Source organism: Talpa europaea (assembly GCF_964194135.1).
Source record: "Talpa europaea genome assembly, chromosome: 2".
In the NCBI taxonomy this organism is placed as follows: domain Eukaryota; kingdom Metazoa; phylum Chordata; class Mammalia; order Eulipotyphla; family Talpidae; genus Talpa; species Talpa europaea.
The window spans coordinates 77,431,403-77,455,681 of NC_140068.1; the positions used below are offsets into that span (position 1 = coordinate 77,431,403).

At 37.0% G+C, this 24,279-nt stretch overlaps 1 protein-coding gene across 9 annotated transcripts in view; it reads left to right on the forward strand.

Moving 5' to 3' along the window:
- DST (dystonin) overlaps positions 1-24,279 on the forward strand; it is a gene marked incomplete at both ends in the record, with an annotated part of 433,522 nt that overhangs the window by 173,942 nt on the left and 235,301 nt on the right. For all 9 annotated transcript variants that reach the window (XM_084229023.1, XM_084229019.1, XM_084229024.1 and 6 more), the window contains one exon: positions 12,668-12,729. In XM_084229023.1, the coding sequence (XP_084085149.1) occupies positions 12,668-12,729 (62 nt within the window). The remainder of the gene's footprint in view (positions 1-12,667; positions 12,730-24,279) is intronic.

The window sequence follows — 24,279 nt, forward strand, 5'->3', positions numbered from 1 at the left end:
CTCATCAGCATTACTTCAGGTGCCTATTTTACCACATAGAAGTAGCTATTAGCAAAAGTTCCTGATATACATCTGTTCTTATTGACTCATCATCATTCATTTTCCTTTTTTTGCTTTACCAGCCCTGGTTTTGTTAATTTTTCTACTCATTAATAAAAATGTTGAAACAGAACAAAGAAATGCATTAACTATTTTCTTTTTATTTAAGGAGCTAGGATGTAATGTTCCTTTCTTGTGAAGACAGATGGGGGAGGGGTTATGGAGTTTTTGAAAACTTGAGACCATTATTCTTATAATAGGCAATAGAGGTGCATGAGTGTTTTTTTCAATGTTTAGAAAGGGTGTCTAAGAAGAGTATCTTTTTTTTCAAAAATTGCCTTGCTTTTCAAGGAAAAGCAGTAAGTGGACAAGACAAGAGTTCTAAAGAAAGTTGATATTCTCTGAGGGGTAAATCTAGGGAGAAGCTCTTTTCTCCTCTAACTTGTTGGTCCTATTTTATCTATTATGTCCAGATATGTTATGTTTTGGTTGGGAGAATGCTTCCCTGGCTAAAGCAAGTTTGAAGATCTTTTCTGCCTAAAAGGAAATAAGCCTTAGGGAGAAGTCTTCAGACAACCCAGATTTAGTAGTATGTGTGTCTTTCCTTTTGCTCATCAGTGCTCATGGGAGGGGATTCCTTGCTGGAGGTGGGTGCGATGTTGGTGGAAGTGGCAGCAGAGCCCTTTTGGGATTGGTTTGGGTCACGTGGTATGTGGCTTCTGAAGTCTACTGGGTCATGGCTGGTGGCCTGTAACTAAAGCAGTTGCCACTACAAAGTGAACTACATTTAAATAAAAAAACTGGTGTGGTGACATATCTGAAGAGGTGTGACCCTGTATCTCTGAATCATATACAGTGTTGTGAATCAATTTAAAAAATTATAAATGAAAAATAAAGAAGAATGGAAAATAGTAAAGAGTAATCATTGACTAAAACATAAGTGTGACATTTAAAACTTGAAATATGTCTTAAAATGCCATTAAAATGAGGGTATCTTAAAACTAAAAATGAAAAATATTGGGTAGGAGGCAACCTCATTATGGAGCAAGCCCAGGCTGAAGTTTATTTCCAGTGGTTCAGAGTAGTTGTTTTTGGTTCTCCGCCCATTCGTCCCTGCTGCTGACTCACTCTGGAAAGTGTTATGCTTGTGAATCACTTTATAATTTCCATTTGCTTGAGAAGTGTAGCCTCACAACCCGGAAAAAAAATAAAAACCCTCTTCAACCCTTCGTCAAAATAAGAGGCCACAACTGTATGAAAGGAGTTACTAAGAATTCTCAGTCACTCTTTCCTGAAAAACGAAATTTGTTAGACAAATACTAGATCTAGTATGAAGGTATATTCAATTTTATTCCTTGGATCACTGTGACAAATTCTTGATACCAGCAACACTTATCAAGAAAGACTGATTACATTCAAGGTAAATTCAGGAAGAACATTCCATTGTGCCTTAATGTACAGAGTTCAGTACCAAAGAGATCAGAACTGCTAGGTTCTTATTTTTGACCTTGTGTTGATTTATTCTCTCACCTTGAACAGAGTGAAAAGTTTCTCTGTAAGAAAATTTACAGTATAGAGATTTTTTTTTTGTAGTTTATTTAGTGAAGGAATACTTTCTTCAACAATTGAGAACATTTTATTCTTCTTTCTTTTGGTATTTGTATGGTAAGAAAATAATGCACTTATTTATCTTATCTCCCTTTTTAGATTATTTGATTTTTCAGAGTGTGTAAGTTTGATTTACTCTTGTGACCTGTTCCTGTACAGTAGAAAGGATGTTAGAAAAACTAGGTCAAATTATAGCCCTTCTGCTTCCTTGGTTAGAGAAACCTGGGCTAGATTACATTGAAATGTTTTTATTTTTAATCAGTAAAATTAAGATGATGATACCTGAATGCAATAGTAGGATTATTATGATGTGATACAATTTTTTTAATGTATAGCATAGTAATATACTATCTTTGATACTGGTTGTAGATACTCCATATTCCATATTTGCTAATGGAATTAAAATGACTGGGAAACCAGTACATTTGTTGAAAGCTGACTGTCACATGTGTTGGTATCTAGTAAGCTGTCTGAAGATAGTGACTTTAATTTACAGATGAGGAAGCTTCAGTTTCAAAAGAAATTAAATAATTTCCCCCAGCTGAGCTTACTAACTAGTATTAATGCCAGGATTTAGACTCACATTTGTGTAGGTCTCTTATTCTGTTAACTCCTAAGTCTGTTATCTGTCCTTACCACAGCACCTCCCAAGGTCCACCAAATGGAGGACATAGACAATACATTTGTTGTCTGTCCGTCCGTCCGTCCATCCATCCATCCATACATCCAACATCTCACCACCACCCACCCTGCCACGCACACACCCGCCCATCCATCCATCCATCCATCCATCCATCCATCCATCCATCCATCCATCCATCCATTTCTTTCTGTTTCTATGTCTGTCTGTCTATCTATCTGGAATTCCTTTTATGTTTCAGTCATCTGTTATCTAGATAAGGTCATAGGGATGAAGCGGAAAATTTCCCTTACCACTCTATACTCTTGGGTGTGTTGAGTAGTCAAAACATTAGACAAATTAGTAGAAGAAAAAGAACAAATTTAACTACATATGTATGGAAAATTTACATAGCTATAAATTCTAGACTAATTAGAGGGTTTTTTATCCTTGTTCTTATGATGGGGATAGGGAGCTGGAGTGTTAAGGAGAAAGGAGGGGGGATAGATTCACATGACAATGAGGGGGTGACTTAGGCCAAATATAGATGCTTTGTAAGTACATTTCTGTCATATATGTAGCTTTCTCCAATTGAAAGTTTATTTCTAGAGATGACCCCAAATCTTTCTTTCCCTCTTTCTTCTAGGAAAGCATAATTAATGTTAGTAGTTTCTCTTGAAGCCTGCAGAGCCTTGACTGACCATTAACCATGTTTTGGACAAAGCCTGTTCTGACATCTTGGGGATGCCTGTTCTTCAGGGTATTGAGAAAGGAAAGGGTGTTAAGGAAAGAGGGTATGAATTTCTCAAAAGCTAACAAGTAATAACATTTCAGAGAATTCTGAGAAATTATGTGTTCATTAAAATTTGTTTATATTTTTCATTCAGTTACTGAAGTTGCTACTTCAATATTTTTTTAGGGTACCTTAGGTTCATTTTGAAGTGAACAGTTGTTTTTCCTTGTGTATAGTAATCATTGTAAAAGTTTTCAAAGCACTTTAAACCCTAAAATAGTTTAGTGTGTTCATAAGCAATAATTTTAGCTTATATATAAATGCAGTGGAAATAAGGTTTATTTAACTTGTTTTAATCAACTCAGGTAATATTTAGTGACTTTAAATAGATCTCTAAATCTGGGAAGAAAGGATAAGTTACTAACTTAAAACAGCATTCTAATTTCTTTAAATTAGTGTAATACAAATAAAGAAATACAAATAAAGAAATACAGAGGCTTTCAGTCCTCAATAGTGACTCAGAACACCTGCAGTTACATCACATACATACTTACATTCTACCGATATAAGTATATTGGAAGATTCTTTATGTTCTTACATTTTTTAGGATACTCAGGTTGGAGAAAGTAGTTAAAATCAGATTCTAGAAGTTTCATATTCAGTTCTTGGCCAAACCAGTAAATTCCTTTTCAGAGCAGAACCCAATACCTCTTTGTTCCTAGCTGCAGATACTATTGTTCCACAGCCTCACTGACACCACACTGACAGGAAAGCAGGGGATCATATAATTGATGGGGAGGAGAGTGATGGTGCAGTGGGGGAGATACACAAAAAGCGTTTGTAGGGAGAGGTTTATGGCATCTATTGTTCGCCACCATTTATGCCTCCGCTTACATAGCACATTCTACCCTTGTCTTATTTCTGGATTCCTAACAAGTGAGGGCAAACTGACTGCCTTTTGTTCTGTGGCAGTTAAACTTCAAACAAAGATATCCTCCAAACAGTAATTTCTGAATGTATTTCTCAGTTATTGATTCTATTTCAGAGACTTTCTACAGCTTCATCATTTTGTATCCTAGTTAGGACAATCATCCTGTGAGCAGGAATCCATCACACGTTGTGCCTCAGTGTCCTCCTTTTTTTTTTTTTAAAGATTTATTTATGCGTACAACAACTGGGGTACAGGCCAGAGTTTTGGGGGGTGAGAGGATTCACCAGAGACAGAGTAGGGACCGGAACAGGCAGATCGACTGAAACACATTGCTGAGGGGAGCAGCGGGTGAATCAGGAGAGGTCTGCTGCACCATGTGGGTCACCTCCCTGGCCTGGAATCGAACTTGTGCTGCAGTGGCTGCAGTGAGCTTCATAGGTTGTGTCCTAACCCCTTGCACCACCAGGAAGGCCTACATCCTCCTTCTAACCTCTCTTTTCCCTCCTTCTCCCTGTTGCTCTCCTTTCTCAGTCCCTCTTTCATCTCCTCTCCCTAATCCCTCCCTTCTCCCTTTCCTCTGCAGCCTAAGAGCAGACCATAAACACACCTGAAGTGCTTGACTCTTTCCTCAGATTTAAGTGGGAATACTCTGGCCGGTGTCTTAATCTTTTACAAGAGTATTGAATACATAAATGAATAAAAGAACTTGGAACACTTTCCCCCTCTTGGTTATTGTTACTGGTAATAAAAACATCCATCTTGTAAAACGTTCACTGAACCTAGAAATATGCAGTATAAAATGTGATATGTACTACACAATTCCCCATGGCCAGCCTCTTTTCTCTTCTGATAAACCACCCTCTCGCCTTCCCTTCCTCTCTGCCTCCATTGCTTCCTCCCCACTTTTGGAATCTTTCTTGTTACTATGTGCCAGTTTTCCCTTATTCATAATCTATAGAATGGGGGGAATAAGTGTCATTCATCTAGTCCCTGGGTTTTACATATCAGCATTTCCTACAAGTGGAATTGTTGATTCAGAAAGTTACGTGCTTTTTAATTTACAATGGGTAATGCCAAATTGCCCTCGAAAAAGGTTTTGCCACTGTGTACATTCACCAGTTTTATGACTACCTTTTTTTCCTCCCTGCATTAGTAATTGTCATTCTTAAAAACTTAGGCCAGTGTGAAATCATCTGCTGTATTTGCCTTTCCTGAGAAGAAGGTGATTGAGCTCTTCCCTGTATCTATACTGACCATTTGCATTTCTTCTTTGAATTCTACTCTCACATCGTCTGTTACTAAGAAAGGGCTATCTTTTTTTCTTATTGATTAATAGGAGTTATCTGTTTTGGATGATTTTGGTGTGTGTATTATATGTGGCATATAATTTTCTTTCAGTAAGTTAACACTTCATTTATAGTTTTTTCTATTACATTAATGCATCATCATATTTGTCAGCCTTTATGTTTAGTTTCTATTAGGTTTTGTAATTTGTTTTGATACATTCTTCATACCCAACTTTTTTTTTTAATAAAACTGATATCCTTTTACCTAAGGCCTCCTTAAATGTTTTCCAAACTTACTTTTAATGATGAATGCTTTGATGGCTTCATTGGAATTTTCCTAGTAAGAACCTTACTTTTGACAAAATAGTGCAGTAAGGGGGAGGGATTGTGGCGAAAGCTCACGTGTCAAATATTTTCTCCTATCTGTCATTCCACAGAGGTGTGTCATACAAACATATGGGGAAAAGTTGGGTTAACTGATAGATGAACATCAGTTGTAGCTCTGTACTTATTGAAATAAACCTTAATGATGGTTCTATGGAATATTTGGTAAGATTTTTCAACAAAAATGGGAACATGGATTCCCTCCTACCCAGGTTATATACAACCTCCAGTCAGTCACATTAGCTGAGGTCAGTGTCGGTCATGTCAAGTTGGCAAGGGGATTGTGAGACTAGGATGAGGGCCAGAGCTCTTAGGTGATGACTGGGTGAGGGCTGCCAGCTCACAGGTGACCTGAGGAGGAGGGGGGGCAGGTTATGTGCTCCAGGTCTGATCCATTTGCACCCAGCACCCATGTCACTAATTATACATTGTTCATCAGTTTTAGGAACTGGTCTTTTTTCATTACTTCATACTATTCCATTTAGTTTTCCTTCCATAATGGCAGAAACTTTAAAACTTACTTTTCTGTGTTGTACTCAGACCTATTTCTGGGCCGTGGTGGAGATATACTGACTGGATACCTTCTTCTCTTTCCTATCTTTTTTTTTTACCACACAACCGCAACACTGCATAGTTTCTTTTCATCTTTCTTTTTTAGATAGAGCCTTTCAAAGTGTTTTACAATCTTTTAAAACTTGCACATGATCCTTAATGAAGCCAGAAATCTCATTCCTGCCCTAAATTCTTAGTCTAGCATTGTGCTACTCTTAGATTTTTTCACTCTTTAGATTTGCCAAAATCTGTAAGGTAAATTCCATCGTTTGTGTATCCCTGGCACTGAAGATTTGGTCAAGCTTCACATTTTACTTTTTGTGTTTATTTTTTGAAAGCTAGCATTGTTTTCAAAGTCTGAAATTATAATATTGAATGTCATTTTGCAAGCTATATCTTCTTCCTACCTCCTGCCCTTAGTAACTGTGTAGGTAAGTTATTGACCCTGTGTTTCAATGTCTTTATTTTTTTTAAAGATATATTTATCTATGTATACAAGAATGGGGTAAACACCAGAGGTGTGGGGGAGTGAGAGGATTCACCGGAGACAGAGTGGGGAACAGAACAGGCGGATATACTGAAATACACTGCTGAGGGGAGCAGTGGGCAAGACAGGAGCAGTCTGCCTCGCCATGTGGGTTGTTCCCTGGCTGGCCGGGGATCAAACTTGTGTTGCACAGGCTGCGAATAGCTTCATAGTGCGGTGCTTAACCCCTTGCTCCGCCAGAGAGGCCCCACGTAGTAAGTATTAAGTGGAATAGGCTCAGACTTTTTCTGTAGTTGAGGAAGAAGCTTTAATACAAAGACAAAAAGAAGAGAAATAGATACTACTAAACAGACACTTTAACCTTATCAGTAGGTGAAATTATTTTTTTTTCATTTATGGTATATTTAGAATAGAGTTAGAAACCACATATGGGTATTTCCAAGTGTATTGGCAAATATTAATCTGGCAGTGACTTTTCCTTTGGCATGATTAAATTTGCTAATTCCCTATTGCTGAAAATATGTAATATTTATTTGTAGTATTTTGGAGTTAATGTTCATGCAGTTTCTATTCAGGCAAGTCCATTTGTCTGATATTTCAGACAAACATAGGAATGTTGTAAATACTTGATCTGTTGCATCTTTAGAATAAGGGTCTCACTTCTTACTGTTTTTCCCCATTTTTTCATTCACAGAAGTAAAAGTTTCATAAATTGGAGACTCCTTGTTTTTTTCTGTATTATTTGTTTAGGGGTTCTGTTGCTTGGTAACTAGAACAGAATTAGATTTTGGAGTAAGATTTAAGATTCTGTTGTGGATTCTTAGGCTAGTTTTTAAATCTCTCCGCACATTGGTTTCTACATCTTTATAATGAGGCTAGGACCATCCAACTCAAAGAATGATTGTCAGATTCAAATGAAATTACATGCAAAACACACTTAAAGAAATTGTTGATAGGATATTCCTCCTGAAGGATATGTTTCTGGTTTATCAAGTGGAACTTTTTAAATTACCTTTTTAAATTAGCATGAATATCAGGGATGAGCTAATAAACAAGTTAGTCTAGATGTTATTTTTTATTCCAAAGGAATTGTGCCTGGGGTGTTAAAGTAGAGTGTGATGAGCTAATTCATAGTGAAATCTAACATTCTCTTTCTTTACCTCCTTGCAAAAAAGTTAGGAAATCAAAACTTTTTTTTCCCCCTATGACTTTATGACTGAAGCAGAAATAGATAATGTAATTTTATTTTGGTAGCAGTTTTATGTGCTCTACAAAGCAGTGGAGAAGGCTGACTTTGCTAATGTTTGTTTAAAAGGGGGAGTTGACTAGTTTTCAACTTGCCAGTGGGTGTGTCTACTCAGTGTTTCCCTTTCTGCATAGAAAGTTAACAGACACATCAGAGTTTGTGCTGAAAGAGTTTAGGGAAGAAACTGTTGGATAGATTTCCTACAGAATGATGGGGCAGCTCATGAAAAATGATCAAGATTGGAATGCAAAGCTGGTGGGACTGATGTGCTGTATGGGTTAGTACTATCACCTGTAATATCACTTTCATCTTTTCAGAAATGAAAAAGGAAAGTCACATTACCTGTGTTGGTTTGTGGGGTGGGAGTTCAGCTGACTGTCCTGACTGTCGGGCACCTTTCAGAAATCTGGAGAGGCTCTCAAGCTCACTTCCGAGGCTCCCTGCACAAAACTTTCCCCTGTTGTTGTGCATAGAATATGCTTTTAAATAATCTCTATTTATTGTATATGATACTAACTGGATTTAGCTTTAATAGGATTTTACTGAAAACAGGTCGGTGTAGGCTGTAATAACCAATGCTGTATTTGAACATTTTTTCCCTCTAAATCCTGTTACTTGCATTCTATGTCATTATTTTCAGCATGTTGTATTCTATAAGGTGTTCATATATGTTTGTTTTCACTTAAAACTAATTCTAAGAATGAAATAATTTTTAAATAGAGGAATGTTATAAACTTTCATTCAGAAAAATAACTGGATAGTCTATAAAACCAGTAAAATTGGTTAAAATGACAGGGATGATTTCCCCCTTTCTGTTGTCATAGCAACATTGTCCTAAATATAAATTTCAGAGTTAGACCTCTCTCACTGAAATGAAATAAAGAACCATTATGAGACTTGTAATTGGAAAATTAGATGTTGTAATCTGGATTACTCCCTTTTGAAATAACTCCCTTTTGAAATAATGTATATGGACAGTGGTAAATCACAGCTTCCCTACACTTAAATTATTCCCTGATTGTTAATTGCTGAGGGGAGTTGAAGCTCTCACAGTCCACATTAACTCTATTCTTATTTTTGTAGCATTGTGGGAGTCATCTGGTGCTAAAGAACTTTCTTTGGTTTACTTGAATGGGACTCATGTAGATTTAGGGTTTAAAAGAGAAGATTTAGGTTATTCCTATTAGCAAACACTGTGAAAATGTATGAATGATATTATTAAGTCCTAACCTTGCTGATATACTTTCATTATGGATCAAAATCCCCAAATATTACATCTGTATTATCTACCCATTTTACGTTTTCATCAGTACTTTTAGCAACAACCAGCACAACACAGCCTCACTGACAAAAATAACATTTTCATATTTGCATTTAAATGAATCTCTCATTTGTACTTGGAGGTGAATTATTTCATTAAATCAGCTTTCTTGATAGAAACCAAATGGATAAGAAATCAACCAGTCAGTGACCATTCTTAGAATTTGTTTTGATTCTTCATGTTGCTTAAAATATGGAACCAGTTTTTTTTATTAATTCAGAAAATAAAAAATATTAAATATTAGTACAAAATATAAAAAATAGTACTAAAAATAAAAATATTAGTACAAAATTAACCATTTTGTACTAATAGGAGAGGACTTTATATAATGCATAGTATGTTAAGTTTAATGAGACAGAGTAAATTCATTAGAGTTCTTATGTGATAATTCAATAAATTAATAAAATTTTGGAATGTAACTATAGGAATACTTTAATCTCATATCTTATAACTTGATGTGGAGGCTACTTATTCTTAAATTATAAGGATTTGTAATAATTTATTGCAATTTTCTTTTTAGACAATTTAGCATTGTAGCCCTAGTTTATTAATTGGATGGGGATAATATGGATATTGCCTAAGAAGTAATGCTTTTATTTTTTCACTCTGTTTTCCTGTTTTGCTGGAGAGTTAGAAAAGCACTGTTGAAAGTGTGATATGAGTACTACACTTTCACACAGAGGTTCCATTGTTTGCACTCATGTGTTCAAAGTTCACTTCACACAAGGCAGGGCCAGATTCCACAGCACCCTCTCTGTGATTGCCATGTGTTCACTTCCATTTGAAAGATGATAATAGTTTGGATTAAGGGAAGCAACTATGGAGGGTATCATAACACTTGGGGTCTAACTATACTCTTTCAATCTTAAATTAGTAAAGCAGTGTTTCTTTGTTAATGGAGAGGTCTATACCTAGTTGGTTTCTATATTGCTACTCAGCTTCCTCTCCATCATGCTCCACCTGACAGCCCTATGGCAGGGTTGGTTTTTCTTTTTTTGTGTGCTTTTGTACATGATGAGTACCACATCATTTGCCCAATTGGCATGTTTATCATACTGCTTTCATGTGAGATGTCCTCTCTAGATGTTGAGCTCCAGAGAACAAGGGCTAGTGCTTTGTGTCTAGCCTATAGGTCCCAGCACCACTGTGGCACAGGGCTCATCAAAGTACTGGTAGATGCTAGAATGAATGAGTGAGTAAATGAGGGAAGTATGGAATCTGCACTTTTATTACTTCACAGGGCTAGTTGATTGCTTTTCTTTTCTGTTCTTGCTTGTACTAATTAGTAACAGGTTCATTCAGAACTCTTTAGGAATAGTAAGGCAGAAAGACATTGAAGACATCAGTATAGCTTTAATAGACATAGTATTATTTACCAAAGTATTCAAGTATATAAGTGATTATTTTGTGTTATTCTGAGTTGGAGTGTCCTCTTTGAAACATAATTCATAACATAGACATTTGTTTGTTCAGTGCATCTACTATGGTGTCTACAAAAATGAGTGGGGTATAGATGATACCCGAAAGTGGACAGCAAAGGTGCTAATCATTTATGAATGATAATGTTGGTTAGCAATTAAATTATCGATGTTATTGACCTTAACAGAGTAGTTATAGCACAGTGTTTAGGATTTTACACTGGGAATTAGGCCAACTTAACAATTTTAGGATAACTTCTGAGCATTTATAGTTAGACTTAGCAAGCTTCTCTTAAATACCTTCTCCAATTTTTTAATACTCAGTGTTAATTCAAGAAGTAGACTAGAATTTTGGTGTACTCAAAAGCAGTTTGTTATAGACAGAGCTAAATGAAGGCTATTTTACGTACCATTTTGTTTCTCCTTGATGATGGTAGTGAATAGGAAGGATCTCAAGGAGATATTTTGGAGAAGAAATATTTATAAAATACGAACTAGGTTATGTGATCCCTTCCCCCACCCTTTCATGTTGGCATAAAAATGTAGGAGAACTTTAGTTAATATGCCTTTTTGAGTAGCTTGGCAAAGGATTGAATCTATTGGATTGCTCTACTAGAATTTATTTAACTATTTCCTTATAAATGTTTTTTCAAAACTTTTATTTTAAATATGGATTTATATTCTCTTACATACTTTTTATGCCCAAGTGTGATAACAGCTTTAGCATTTAGAAGTAGACTTACTGGAAAAGGACACATATATCTAAATATAATATTAGACTTTTGATATTGATTGGCAAATCATTCTAGACCAGTGCTATCCATTAGAGATTCTTATGATGATGGGAATGTTCTATATCTGTTCTGTATCTGGTATGGGACATTTGAATTGTGATGAGTATACCTAGGAAACTGAATTGTTAATTTAATTTTGCTTTTAGTTAATTTTGATTTAAAGTTAGCCATATATATTTGGCCAGTGGCTACAGTATTGACAGTACAGGTCTAGAAGATTCAAACCAAATTTCATTTCCATTAGCATTCTATGGGAGTGTATATCCCCTATACTCTGGTCAACATGAACTTTTTTCATGAAGTTTTGGCAATTTTATAGGTTAAAATGCTTTATTTGTGTGTTTTATGTTATTATTATTTGCTTCCGAGGTTGAGTACCTGTGGACATTAGGTTTTTTTTTTTGTTTGTTTGTTTTTTACCAATAGATTTCCTGTATGTTTAGTCAGGTGTTTATCTTTTTCTATCTTATTTTTGTTTTTTTATATTATTATAAGTAACCCTATCTCATATTACAGATGATTTTTCCCAATTGATTTATTTTTTTAATATTTAAATGATTGTAAATTGCATAAGTATCTTTAATCTGTAGGGCAAGAATTTTCAAGGAAACACTAGTTCTATTAAAATAGTGTAAGGGGATTCAAGGATAAAAATTGAAGAGGAAAGATAAAGAGAATGAATATGGCACTATGATTAGTAATTAAGCCAGAGTCCACTTCAAGCCAAAGGACCTTCATATAACTCCTGATTTAATAAAAACTTTGATTTGCTGAATAATTTGGGAGAAGTCTCTTTACCTCTCCAAGTTTTGGATTCCTCTTCTATAAAATGGAAATGAGACTGTCTACTCTCCCTGATAGCATTGTGAAGATCAAATGGATGTAATATGAGGTACAATGCTTTGTGAAGTTTCAGTGCAGGTGTTCACCTGAAGCTAGTAGAATTCAGGTGAGCAGCTTCCTGGTGGTGGCAGCAGTGAATGGTATGGGACCATGACTAGGGGGTTTGTATGTAAGCTACAATAATGTTGGCAAATATAGGACTGGGAAGAAAGTGGTTTGATAAGCAGCTCTTTAACACTTTCTTACAGATAGCATAATGTTGCCAAAGTTTAACAGAAAAATTCAAATGTAGTGAACAGTATCTACTGAAAATCTGATTTTTTAAAAAATACGTATAGCAACAATGAAAATCTCCTCTTCATAGATTCTACAACCTAATCTTAGATCTTTTTTCCTTCCCTTTCAGATGAACGGGACAAAGTTCAAAAGAAAACGTTTACAAAATGGATAAATCAGCATCTCATGAAGGTCAGTTTATGGCATCTCCCCACCCCCCTTCTTGAAGTTGTTTTGTATACTTTAATTTACTGTGCAGTAATTGATTGTATAGCTCTGAAGCAAAACTTTTTGATATCAACTTGAAATTCTAAATTCTATGGCACTTCTTATGTATTTTAGGTATCTGTAATTATTTGGTAGGAGGCATGTGGGTAATGATGGATTTGGAAAGGTAAATACCTAGTCATTATGGTACATTCTGTGACATAGTGAAAAAAATTATTATTCAACTTTAAAAAAGCTCAGCAGTTTAAAAAAATTGTAAATATTTATGTTAGGATGTAGAAAAGCTGTAGTTCTCATTAAAACTTTTTTTTCCTCTCAAGATTCAAGCCAATTTCTGGCATCAGATTTATGTAGGTATAGAGGGCTAGAGGAGAGTAATGATGGATTACAGATTCAGAAGTCTAGACTCATTTTATTTCTTAGTTTAGTGACTCAGGCCTTGGTGCTTATGCCTACATTTCTCTGTGAAACACTTAATGGCAGCACTTTCTAAAATTTTATTTATTTGTGTACAATGGGTCACTTTGAGAATGTGATATAAACTCCCCAGAAAATGCAGATTGCATTGAAGCTCTTTGATAAATCTCAGAACTAAAGAACCTTTAGGGTTTCACAATTAACTCCTAGTTACTTTGTCCCCCTTTAATGAACAGCACTAAAATTGGAAATACGTAATGTTTTAAGTCTCTTGGACTTTTGAAAGAGTTTCCTCCCAAATTTTATTATACATTATTTTAAATGTGATTATATTCTTAAGCTATCTCATAAATCCTATTTTAAATCATCTTGTAGCATTTAAATTCATGTAGCAGTGATTCTTATTATAGGGGTCATATGGGAATTACTGAGAGGTATTTTAACTCCTCTCTCACCACCTATTAAAAAATGCTTTCCCCAAATTCTGACATGACCTTCAGACACTAATCATTTCTGTAGGAAGTTTCTGTTACTACAGGGAACTCAATCCCTTGGTATGCTAGCAAATGATAAAAAGTTGCAAACCTTTGCAATTGCCTACTCTTTTCCAAACCTTTGTCTCATCTTGCAGGTACCATGCATATTGTGTGAATGGGATTCTTTTCTATAAACTGGGACAGAGATGGACTGAGATGAGATTTGGGTGTAGAACTTTGAAGCTGATAGCTCCAAAAGGATTTTTCTATTTCTGAGGTGAATCTAAGGAGCAAGGTTCTTGATGAAGAGGTGTCCCTGTTGCAACTACTGTCTTGCCAATCTTTGTATTTGTGGCTCTTTTTAGGGTGATCAGGTGGTAGGGGGCACCTGCAGGTGGTAGGGGGTACCTGCCCCATGTCTTCTGGGACTCATAGTACTGGTACTGTACACACAGGTATTTATTGGGGGCCTACTCTGTGCCAGGCTTGTTGGACTAGGCCATTCATCTCTGAGTAAGTAGTTCATAAATGGAATAATTGAGTATAAAGAGTCTACGTTTGCTAACTATCAAAATACTTGAACTGTTTGAGGACAAAGGCTGTATATTACTCACTCTGAGGGCCCATCATAGTGCCTAGCAAGAGTATTTGCACTGTGTATGATCAATGTGCATGCCCTCCATCAAATCATTTAATCCTCTGAACAACCCTCCATGGTGGTTTAATTTTATGGGTATTCACCCATAACCTTTAGAGTCAGATAGCAAGGGCTCAAATCCTTACGTACTCAAATATATCACCTCTTCTTTTGTGATGAAATGACAAAAATTAAAGGCTTAATGCTTTTGCAACACCATAAGAATTGTGAAAATAAGTATTTTAGTTAAACACAGTAGCCAATAGATGGACACTAGTCCAACTGATTAGGCTTATAATCAAATTTGCTTATTTATTTCTTGGAGTCTGTTATAGGTCAGAATTTAAAATTATACTCTCATTAAATGAAGAACCTAATTGCTCTAACCAGGACTTTCGATACTATATTGAACAGTAGTGGTGAAAGTGTGCACCCTTATCTTGTTCCTCATTTTAGAGGAAAAGCTTTCAGTTTCTCACGATTGAGTATGATGTTAGCTGTGGTTTTGTCATATATGGATTTGTGTTATGTTTAGATGTGTTTCTTCTGTTCCTGTTTTTTAAAATGAAAGAGAAATTGATGCATAAGAAGAGAAAGAAACCAGGAATAAAAATTAGATAAAATCTGAATAATTCTGCATGCATTTTGTTTTGTCAGTTTTTTTTTCAGACTATTTACTTATGCATACAAGAACAGAGGTTCAGGGGATGAGAAGATTCACCAGAGATAGAGTGGGGAACAGAACAGGCAGACTGACTGAAATATACTTTTTTTTTTTAATAGAGGCATGTTTTATTTATTTATTTGTTTGTTTGTTTGTTTGTTTGTTTTGTTTATACATGCACTGGGTACAGTCAGAAGCGCGGGAGGGTGAGAGAATTCACCAGAGCAGGGAGCAGAGCAGGCAGAAGGACCCAAGTACACTGCTGAGGGGAACAGCAGGTGGCAGGAGAGGTCTGCGCACCATGTGGGACCCTCCTCCGGTGGCCGGGGAGCAGCCGGGGATCGAACTGGCGCTGCAGAGGCTGTGGGCAGCTTCGCAACCCAGCGCTCAATCGCTGCGCCACCGGGGAGGCCCTGAAATATACTTTTGAGGGGAGCAGCGGGCGAGACAGGAGAGGTCTGCTGCGCCATGTGGGCAGCTCCCTGGCTGGCCAGGGATCCAACTCATGCTCCCTGCTTCCCTGGAGTTGTGCATTGGGATGATCCTAAAGGACTGTAGGCCCTGGAGATGCCACACTTCCCCTTGGCTCAGCTGCCCAGAGTATTGACTCAGGCTGGGATGCATCCCCCTTCTTTTGAAATAATTCTTAAAAATTGTGTCCTCTTTTAATAATTTTCTCATTTATTTATTTAAATTTAATATTATGTAATTACCCCTGTTCTCTTTACCCTTTTTGGCTCCAAAGAAAACTGGTCTTGGAGTTTTTGTTCCTTTGGCCAGTCAGGTGTTTAAAAGGTTAGTCCTACAACAGAATTTTCTTCACTAGAATTTTTGTTTTATAAATAATATATTCTGTTAACTTAGAACAAATTGTCTGTGAAAGAAGAATGTCTTCTGCAAGGTCATCAGTCTGTGATATATAAACCAAAGATGGGAGGCAGCAAGAAGTCAGGCAGTTTTGTGCAGGCTTTACAGTTTATTGTTTGTGCGACCTTACCCTTCTTAGGCCCTCATTTGTAAGATGGTAGAATGATAGTTTAGTATGAGGCTTTGAATGACACAATCTTTCTTAGCATAAAGGATGGTACTTGGCACATTGTAAGCAGTCGATAAATGAGAATTTATGGTATAGAAGAGTGGGTGGACTTGGATGATTTCTAACACAGTTGTAAAGTAGGTAGGTGTGCATTTGCTGTTGGTGCCCTTCTTCCTATGTTAGCCAAATCCCTTTTCTTAACCTGGTTATTTCCAATTTAGCTTCTTCATTGGCTAAAAGCTGGGGTTTGGAGATCAGAATCTATTGAAGAGATCGATTAGTTTATTGCCTCTTTCTCTTAGTCTAGCTGGACACTGAAGAGTTAAGTACTGAGGTAATCCTATAAAATTATACCTTCCCTGTGCCCATATACCTCACCCAGCAATTTATGAATTGAGCATGGGCCTAAAAGGCCTTTTTTCCTTCTTTTTGAATTCTTTCTGCCATCCCCCATCTCTTTAGAGAAAGTACGTCCATGAAGGCTCATTATACTTTTCAAAGCCTGGCAGCTTTTGGTCAACAGTGGTAATTTCCCTTAGATTCACACTTGGAAGGTGTCATCCAGTTCAGTTTCCTCATTTAACAGAAGGGAAAACTTGCTGGTAGAGCTGCACTAGAAGTCATGAAATGAGAATGAGTTAGAATAAGGGAATGGGCCTAAATTTGATTTCTTTGTGCACAGTGATGTTACAGATTTGCTGGCAGGTTCCCCTTGCTTATGTGCTCTGCTTAATTTTCTCTACCTTATATTTTCAAGTATGTGCTAGTTAATCCCCATGACATAAGAAGTTAGGATTTATGCACCTGTAAATGTCATATACCCTGTGTTCAGGGAATAATTCTGGGGTGATAGATTTCTAAAAATTTAGATGACTGGAAAAAGTAAATATTGTGGCACTTCTAAATGATTCTTCTGTAAATATACTTTCCTTAAAATATGCGGTTAGGATTTTTAAAAAAAAAAAAGATTTATTTATTTATTTATACAAGAACCGGGGTACAGGCCATATGCGCATATGCGTGGGAAGGTGAGAGAATTCACCGGAGACAGAGGGGGAACAGAACAGGTAGACTGATGAAATACACTGCTGAGGGGAGCAGCAGGTGCAATAGGAGAGGTCTGCTGCACCATGTGGGACACTCGCTGGCCAGCAGGGATTGAACTGGCGATGCAGAGACTGTGTACAGCTTCACAGCACGGTGCTCAACCGCCTGTGCCACCAGGGAGGCCCAGGATTTTTTATTTTAATAGTTTATTCTCTAGAAAGTAAATGTAGCTTTATTTCCTACTTCTCAGAGCTAAAATTGTATTTGTTTAAAGTAAACATTTCTTCATGGAAACATATATTTGGTGAGCAGATGTATCTGGCTTTTTTCCAAATGTACTTAAATTTCTTGTTCTGTTTGAGTTATATGACTAAGTCTGTCTTTAAATTGTTCTGGCAGGAATGTTTTACTTTTGATTCATCATTTTTCAAAATACTTTAAAGAATAAGTCCGGTTAATACATTGTTGTCTGCAGCCTGTAGGAATCTCTTCCACACCCTGAGTAGATCAGACTGTTTACCTCTCAAATTGTGGTTTCTAGGTAACCTATTGATGTCAGTAACATTTACGTCTTTAGTATAATTTAAATCACAGTGCTAAAAACATGAGTTGCTATTGAAAATACCTGAGATGTTGGGTAGTTGTGTTACCCAGAGAATTGTTCTGAAACATAAGATTAATAACATTCTTTTATTATTTACAGTATTTATTTATGCCTATTCTAACTATGCACTTGAAAAACTAAAGGTCTCATATCACTATTTCATTTTTGTTATTACTGGTCATGTGCAATTCTGTCTTGATTTCTAGAAGTTTTTAAGACAGTATTATAAGAGGTTTAAGTAACTATGATTTGCCCTGCATGGAGGGGAAACTTGATAGAAGGAAGCCCTTTATCTTCTGAAGAACTTTAAAGATTAGAAGATTTCTTTTTAATTGTCTACTTGGACCCAGAATTAGAACTTGAACCATGAATGAGAGACTGTATTCCAGAAGAATAATTTGAAGGGATGAATGATTTTCACAGAGATTAGAAGAAATTCCATATAATGTGTTTTACTTGCATAGGGTTTTTCCAGTTGGAAATTCATAGTTAAAATATATTGTCCAACATTCGTTAACTGTACTGTAAATTTATTCCTTAACATGTATAATAGGCTATTTGGTTTAAATTTTAATTTATTGATACATAAAGGCATTTGGGGAGAAAGAGGCCCTGGATTCCAATTTTGAGCCACACCCTGTTAGTAACATGCTTGGTTACTACATGGGAGACACCCAGGTGATGATCACATTTTTATATCTGTCCCATCATGTCTTAAGGAAGCTTAATTTACTCCTGACATAGATACCCTTATCCATTTTGTAAAGTTTGTGTCTTTGCTTTTCCACGAATTAGTCACACTATTTTATGTTCTGACTGGGAGAATGAAAGGAAATGGGAATCCCCAAGCTGAGGACACAGTGAGAATTTTAGAGAGTAGGAAAAAAAACTATGCTAGCTCTATGTTCTTGACCATTGTGTACTTATTGAGTAATTTTACATCTGCGGGACCATGTAAGAGAGAGGAATTTTTGTTGACTTTATAAAGGACTAATGAAAAATACTTCTTTGAAAGCATGTTGCAGTGTTTGTTTCTTAAAACTTGCAAACATGTAATTTTTTAATTATTAATTTTTTTAAATTTTTACATCATTGTTCATTTTTAAGCAATATTTGCTTCTCCCTACCCCTTCAGGTATAGTCCCCATAGAATTTCCTTCACCAATGCACCTGTGCACCATCACCTCAGTCCCCTGTGACTTATACAGGTTGTTCTTAAGCTTTAGCTGTATCAGACTTGGAGGTTTTGTTACAAAGGATTACTGGGGGGCCTCCCCTGGTGGTGCAGTGGTTGAGTGCTGAGCTGCGAAGCTCCCGCAGCCTCTGCAGCGCCTGTTCGATCCCCAGCTGCCGGGCGAAGGTCCTACATGGCACGCAGACCTCTCCTGCTGCCCGCTGCTCCCCTCAGCAGTCTATTTTGTCAGTCTGCCTGTTCTGTTCCCCCTCTGGCTCTGGTGAATTCTCTCACCCTCCCGTGCTTCTGACTGTACCCAGTGCTTGTATAAATTAAAAACAAAACAAAACAAAGGATTATTGGGCCCTACCTCAGAACATCTGATTCACTAGATTGGGGGTAGGGCCTGAAAACTTATTCCTAATAAGTTCCAGGAAATTGTATTTCTAACAAAATGCTGATGTATTGAGTTGGGACCACACTTTTCGAATACCTGTCAAAGATAAATAGGTAAGTATGATAAATAACCATCAGTTTCATTTGGCTTAGCCAAAAATATTCTCTTATGGTTTAGAAAATAATAGTAAGAATGAATTTAGATTTGTATATGTAAAGCCAAAGTGGGGAAGTTCACCTTAATTTAGACATTGGTGTGATAGCTTTACAAATATGATTTTTTTTTTAAGCTTTACAAATATGATTTTTTTTTTAAGATTTATTTATGAATACAAGAACTGGGATATAGGCCAGAGGTGCAGGGGGTGAGGGGATTCACCAGAGACAGAGTAGGGAGCAGAATAGGCAGCCTGACTGAAATATACTGCTGAGGGAAGCAGCGGGAGAGACAGGAGAGGTCTGCTGCTCCATGTGGGTAGCAATCTGGCTGGCTGGGCATCAAACTCATGCTTGCAGAGGTTGCGGAATGCTTCACAATGCTGTGCTTAACCCCTTATGCCACCAGGGAGGCCCCACAAATATGATTTGACATTTAAATTATTCCTGTTGTGATGTAAGGGATAACAGTCTATGCAGTAGAGAAAGGGTTGGAAGCTTTTCATGGAAATGTCTAAAGAGCCAAAGTTGAAAATTTAGTATTGCAAATCAGCTTTCTATAAATGTGACAAAATAATTGATTTGACAATACTGAAAGTTTCAAGATAATAACAGATACGTGGAAGAATATGAAGTGCTTCCATGTAGACAGGTAATAGTTTGGGATTGAGAAATTCTGAATGTCTTCTCATCATGAAGAATAATGATTTCTTGGTGACAGATTCCTTAGCAGTAAAAAGTTCAGAATAATGCTGTGCTTACTTTTAACAGACTGTACTGAGTATCTAGTATAGTCAGGACTGTATTTAAAATATAGTTTAGAAGTGCTCTGTTTTATGCAGTTGCTATTTTACTGGAAATTTTGCTTACACTGTGTAAAAGTATTAAACAGCGTAGAGGCCAGCATTAGAAAAGTGCCACCATGAGTGACAAAAAATAAGGATTTTAAGAGATCAGAACCAAGAGACTTGAAGTGCCACCAATTATGCCAGGCAGGGAAGTTGACTTAAGCTGGGAGCAGAGGGGCGAGGTCCCTGGGAGCACAGTGAACTGAATGTATAGAACTGCTAGCCTTTGCTGCCCTCCTGATCAGAGTAGATAGAAAATGGTGGAGTCAGGTGAGAAAGAGATGTGGTGGGTTAAGTAAAGATGTTGTTGAAAGCGTTTGAGTACTAGAGCAACATAATCTACCTAGCATTTTATGAAGAACCTTGAATTTCTTATATCTAGGCATTATGGAGCCAAATGTAACTATATTGCAAATTCTGTGACAGTACTAACTGTGTTTTATGAATTTGTGAACCCACAGTGAAGTGACTACTGGCTTAGCTCTGAAATCGCTTGTTGATTTTTCCCTTTGTTTTGTCCCAGAAAAGTCATCTGGATAAATGAGACTAAGCATGCTGGTGGTAATTGTAGATGGGAGGAATATTCCTGCCTAACAAATCAAAAAAGCTGGACCCCTAGATTCATCAAAACGATGAAATTTGATATTGGAAAATGTAAAGCTTTTTCTCACAGTTTTGGAGGTTAGAAATCTGAAATTAGTTTCACATGCTGAAATCTAATGTTCTCAAAGCCCTGCTCCCTCAAATGGTTCTAAGGGAGAAATTCATCACCTCTAAGCTTCCATTTGGCTGCTAGCATTCCTTGACTTTTGGCCACACCATTCTATTAATAGTTTCTGTCTCTGCAGTCATATTACTGCTTCCTCTTCTATGTGTGTCAGATTTCCCTCTGCCTCTGACTTATAAAGACACTTGTGATTGAATTTAGGGCCTGCTGAGATAATACAGGGAAATTTTACATCACGGTATTCTTAATTTCACATATCTTAAAAATACTCTTTTGCAAATAAGGCAAAAATCCACATTTTTCAAAAGATTAAGACCTGATATTTTTTGGGCTACTAATTCTGCCTAATATTTGTGTGAACAATTAAAATTGCCTGACATAAAATTACTTATGACTTTATGGGACAGGGCACTCCCTAACCATAAGTGAATTTCTACCAAAATATTGTCAAGATTTAGTTAGAGTCTGTCAGAGATGGACTAGAAATGATTAGTGCATTGGTAGAAGGGTAAATTAGATAGTATTTAAGATATTTTATAAGACCTGGATTATACAATCAAATGATTCTTTATGTACAAGATGTGTGAAGTACAGATGAATAGAAGGTCGGAAATTTATTTACATGTTTTTTTTTAATTGTTTAAACTACTGTTTTTAAAATTTATTTTTTATTTATTTTTTATCAGATTGACCTCTTGTTAACATTTACTCTGATTGTATCATTAACTTAATATCCTCTGTGTATGTACTTTTACTTTTTATGTGAACCTTTTGAGTGTAAATTATATACATCATGGCTTTTTACTTTTCAGTGTTTTCCCTAAGACAAGATACTATCTTTGGTATTTATGAAGTTAACCAACTCCACAAGTTTACATGGGTATAACATTTTAATCTATTGTCCATTTTTCCTTTTTGTTGGTTGATCCTTTTTAACTATTTCTCCCTAGGGCAGGATCCACTTCAGGGTCAGGTATTATATTCTGTTGTCATGTTTCTTTCACCTTCTTTAATTGAGTACAGTTTTATAGCCTTTTCCAGACTTTTAGGACATTAACTTTTTTTTTTTTTTAAAGATTTATTTATTTATTTATTTATTTATACAAGCACTGGGTACAGTCAGAAGCGCAGGAGGGTGAGAGAATTCACCAGAGTCAGAGCAGGGAGCAGAGCAGGCAGAAGGACCGAAGTACACTGCTGAGGGGAGCAGCGGGCGGCAGGAGAGGACTGCGCGCCATGTGGGACCCTCCTCTGGTGGCTGGGGAGCAGCCGGGGATTGAACCAGCGCTGCAGAGGCTGCGGGCAGCTTCGCAACCCAGCGCTCAACCGCTGTGCCAGCGGGGAGGCCCAGGACATTAACTTTTTAAAAAAGATTTATTTTTATTTATGCATACAAGAACCTGGGTATAGACCAAAGGTACAGGGGGTGAGAGGATTCACCAGAGACAGAGTGGGGAGCAGAATAAGTGAATCTACTGAGATACACTGCTGAGGGGAGCAGCTGGTGAGACAGGAGAGGTCTGTTGTGCCGTGTGGGTCAGCTCCTTGGCCAGAGATCGAACTCATGCTGCAGTGGCTGGTGATAGTTTGATAGCACTGATTGTAACCCCTGCGCCACCAGGGAGGCCCAGGACATTTTCGAAGAATAGGGGTTTATTTTATATAGAATGAAGGTGGATTAATAGCAAAATATATTTTGAGCCTCAAGTTATTTTTGACAAGAATGCTAACTTTTTCTTTTTCTTCCTATGAGAGTTGTTGAAGGAATTACAGTGATTTTAGTATTTGTTGATGAAATAATTAGCTACCTTTTAACATTAAGAACACCAAAATTTTACTCAAAATTTAATCAGATTACTTTAGTTCTATCTTGTGGTCAATTGCAACTTTCTCTTGATTTTCTGGTTCATAATTACTATTTTTACTCTACCTCTATCACTTCCACTTTTTCAGTACTTTATATGCGCCACATCCTGAGCTTAGATATATAGTATGTGTGATTTAATTTAATTTGCTTTTTACCAGTAAAAATAGAGGCTCAGGAAGGCAAGTGTTTTGTCCGACATGAAGTAGCTGAAATGGGATAAAGCTGAGAATAGTCCTGGATCCTTCTTGATCCAGTCATCTGTTTTGGGCTTTTAGGTTGCTTCCTTAGCTTATCTATAGTAAATAGTGCTGCAATAAACATAGGAGTGCAGGTTTCCTTTTAAATTAATGTTTTTGTGTCCTTTGGGTAGATTCCTCTGAGTGGAATTGCTGGGTCATAGGGTAGCTGTTGCAAAAGGATCTTTGTTGCTTCTTTGTGGGTGGATTGTGATGAGGGACACAACAGTAGTGGAGCAGGCTTGCAAGGCAAGACTCTACTAATTGAGCACAAGTTCTTGTACCATTTACTGAAAGCGAAAGTTTAATAAAAGGTGATCATGCAACAATGGTATGAGGAGTAAGGTCCGGGGAGAGGGGATGCAGGGGGACAAAGGTTTACAGGGAACAGAGAATGGGTCATTTGTGTCAGGAAAGTATATGTGCTGATGTTATTACAGGCAGAGTTATCCTGAGACCACCATGGAGGAAATCAGGTAAATGGCAGCGTAAGTGTCCCCAGGCCTGCCTTGTGATATGGACTATCCTCTGTAGGTAGTCAGGGAATGCTCTACTGTGATGTGCGGATAGCAGATAGGTCACAGTTGCATTTCCACCAGCAGCGTAAAAGGGTTCCTTTTTCTCCACATCCTACACAGCATTAGGGTTGTTGCCAGTTTTTTTAATATGGGCCATTCTCACAGGTGTGAGCTAGTATCTCATTGTGGTTTTTATTTGCATTTCTCTGAGTATAAGTGATATTGAGCACTTTTCATATATATACCTGTTGAACATTTGAATTTTGGAGAACAATAAATTTATGATGACTTTCTTCTTTTAAAGTTGAAAAGATCTATTTCATTGTAGGTATAGAAACTGAAATCCCAAGTCAAACAGGTTGTGATCAACAGGACCCAACTTAGAATCCATTATTCTGACCCTATTCCATGATCCTCCCACTGTTAAATTCAGTTTCTCCATTTGTGATTAGGTGGTGGGAAGTTAACTCATATACACAGATGATGTTCATTAATTTTTCTCAGATTGCTAATTGGCATTGCTGTACTCATCCACTATTAACCAGTTCAAGATTGAGAAGAATGTTGGCTAGAGCTAGATACTTTGCTGCACCCCGCCCCTGCAGTGACCCTCAGGGCTAATGGCTGTTGCCATGGTCCCTGAGGTCTGGCGTGGGCAAGGAACCATGCGCGCAGGGGGAGAACAGCAAACTCCCTAAGATGCAGAGAAGC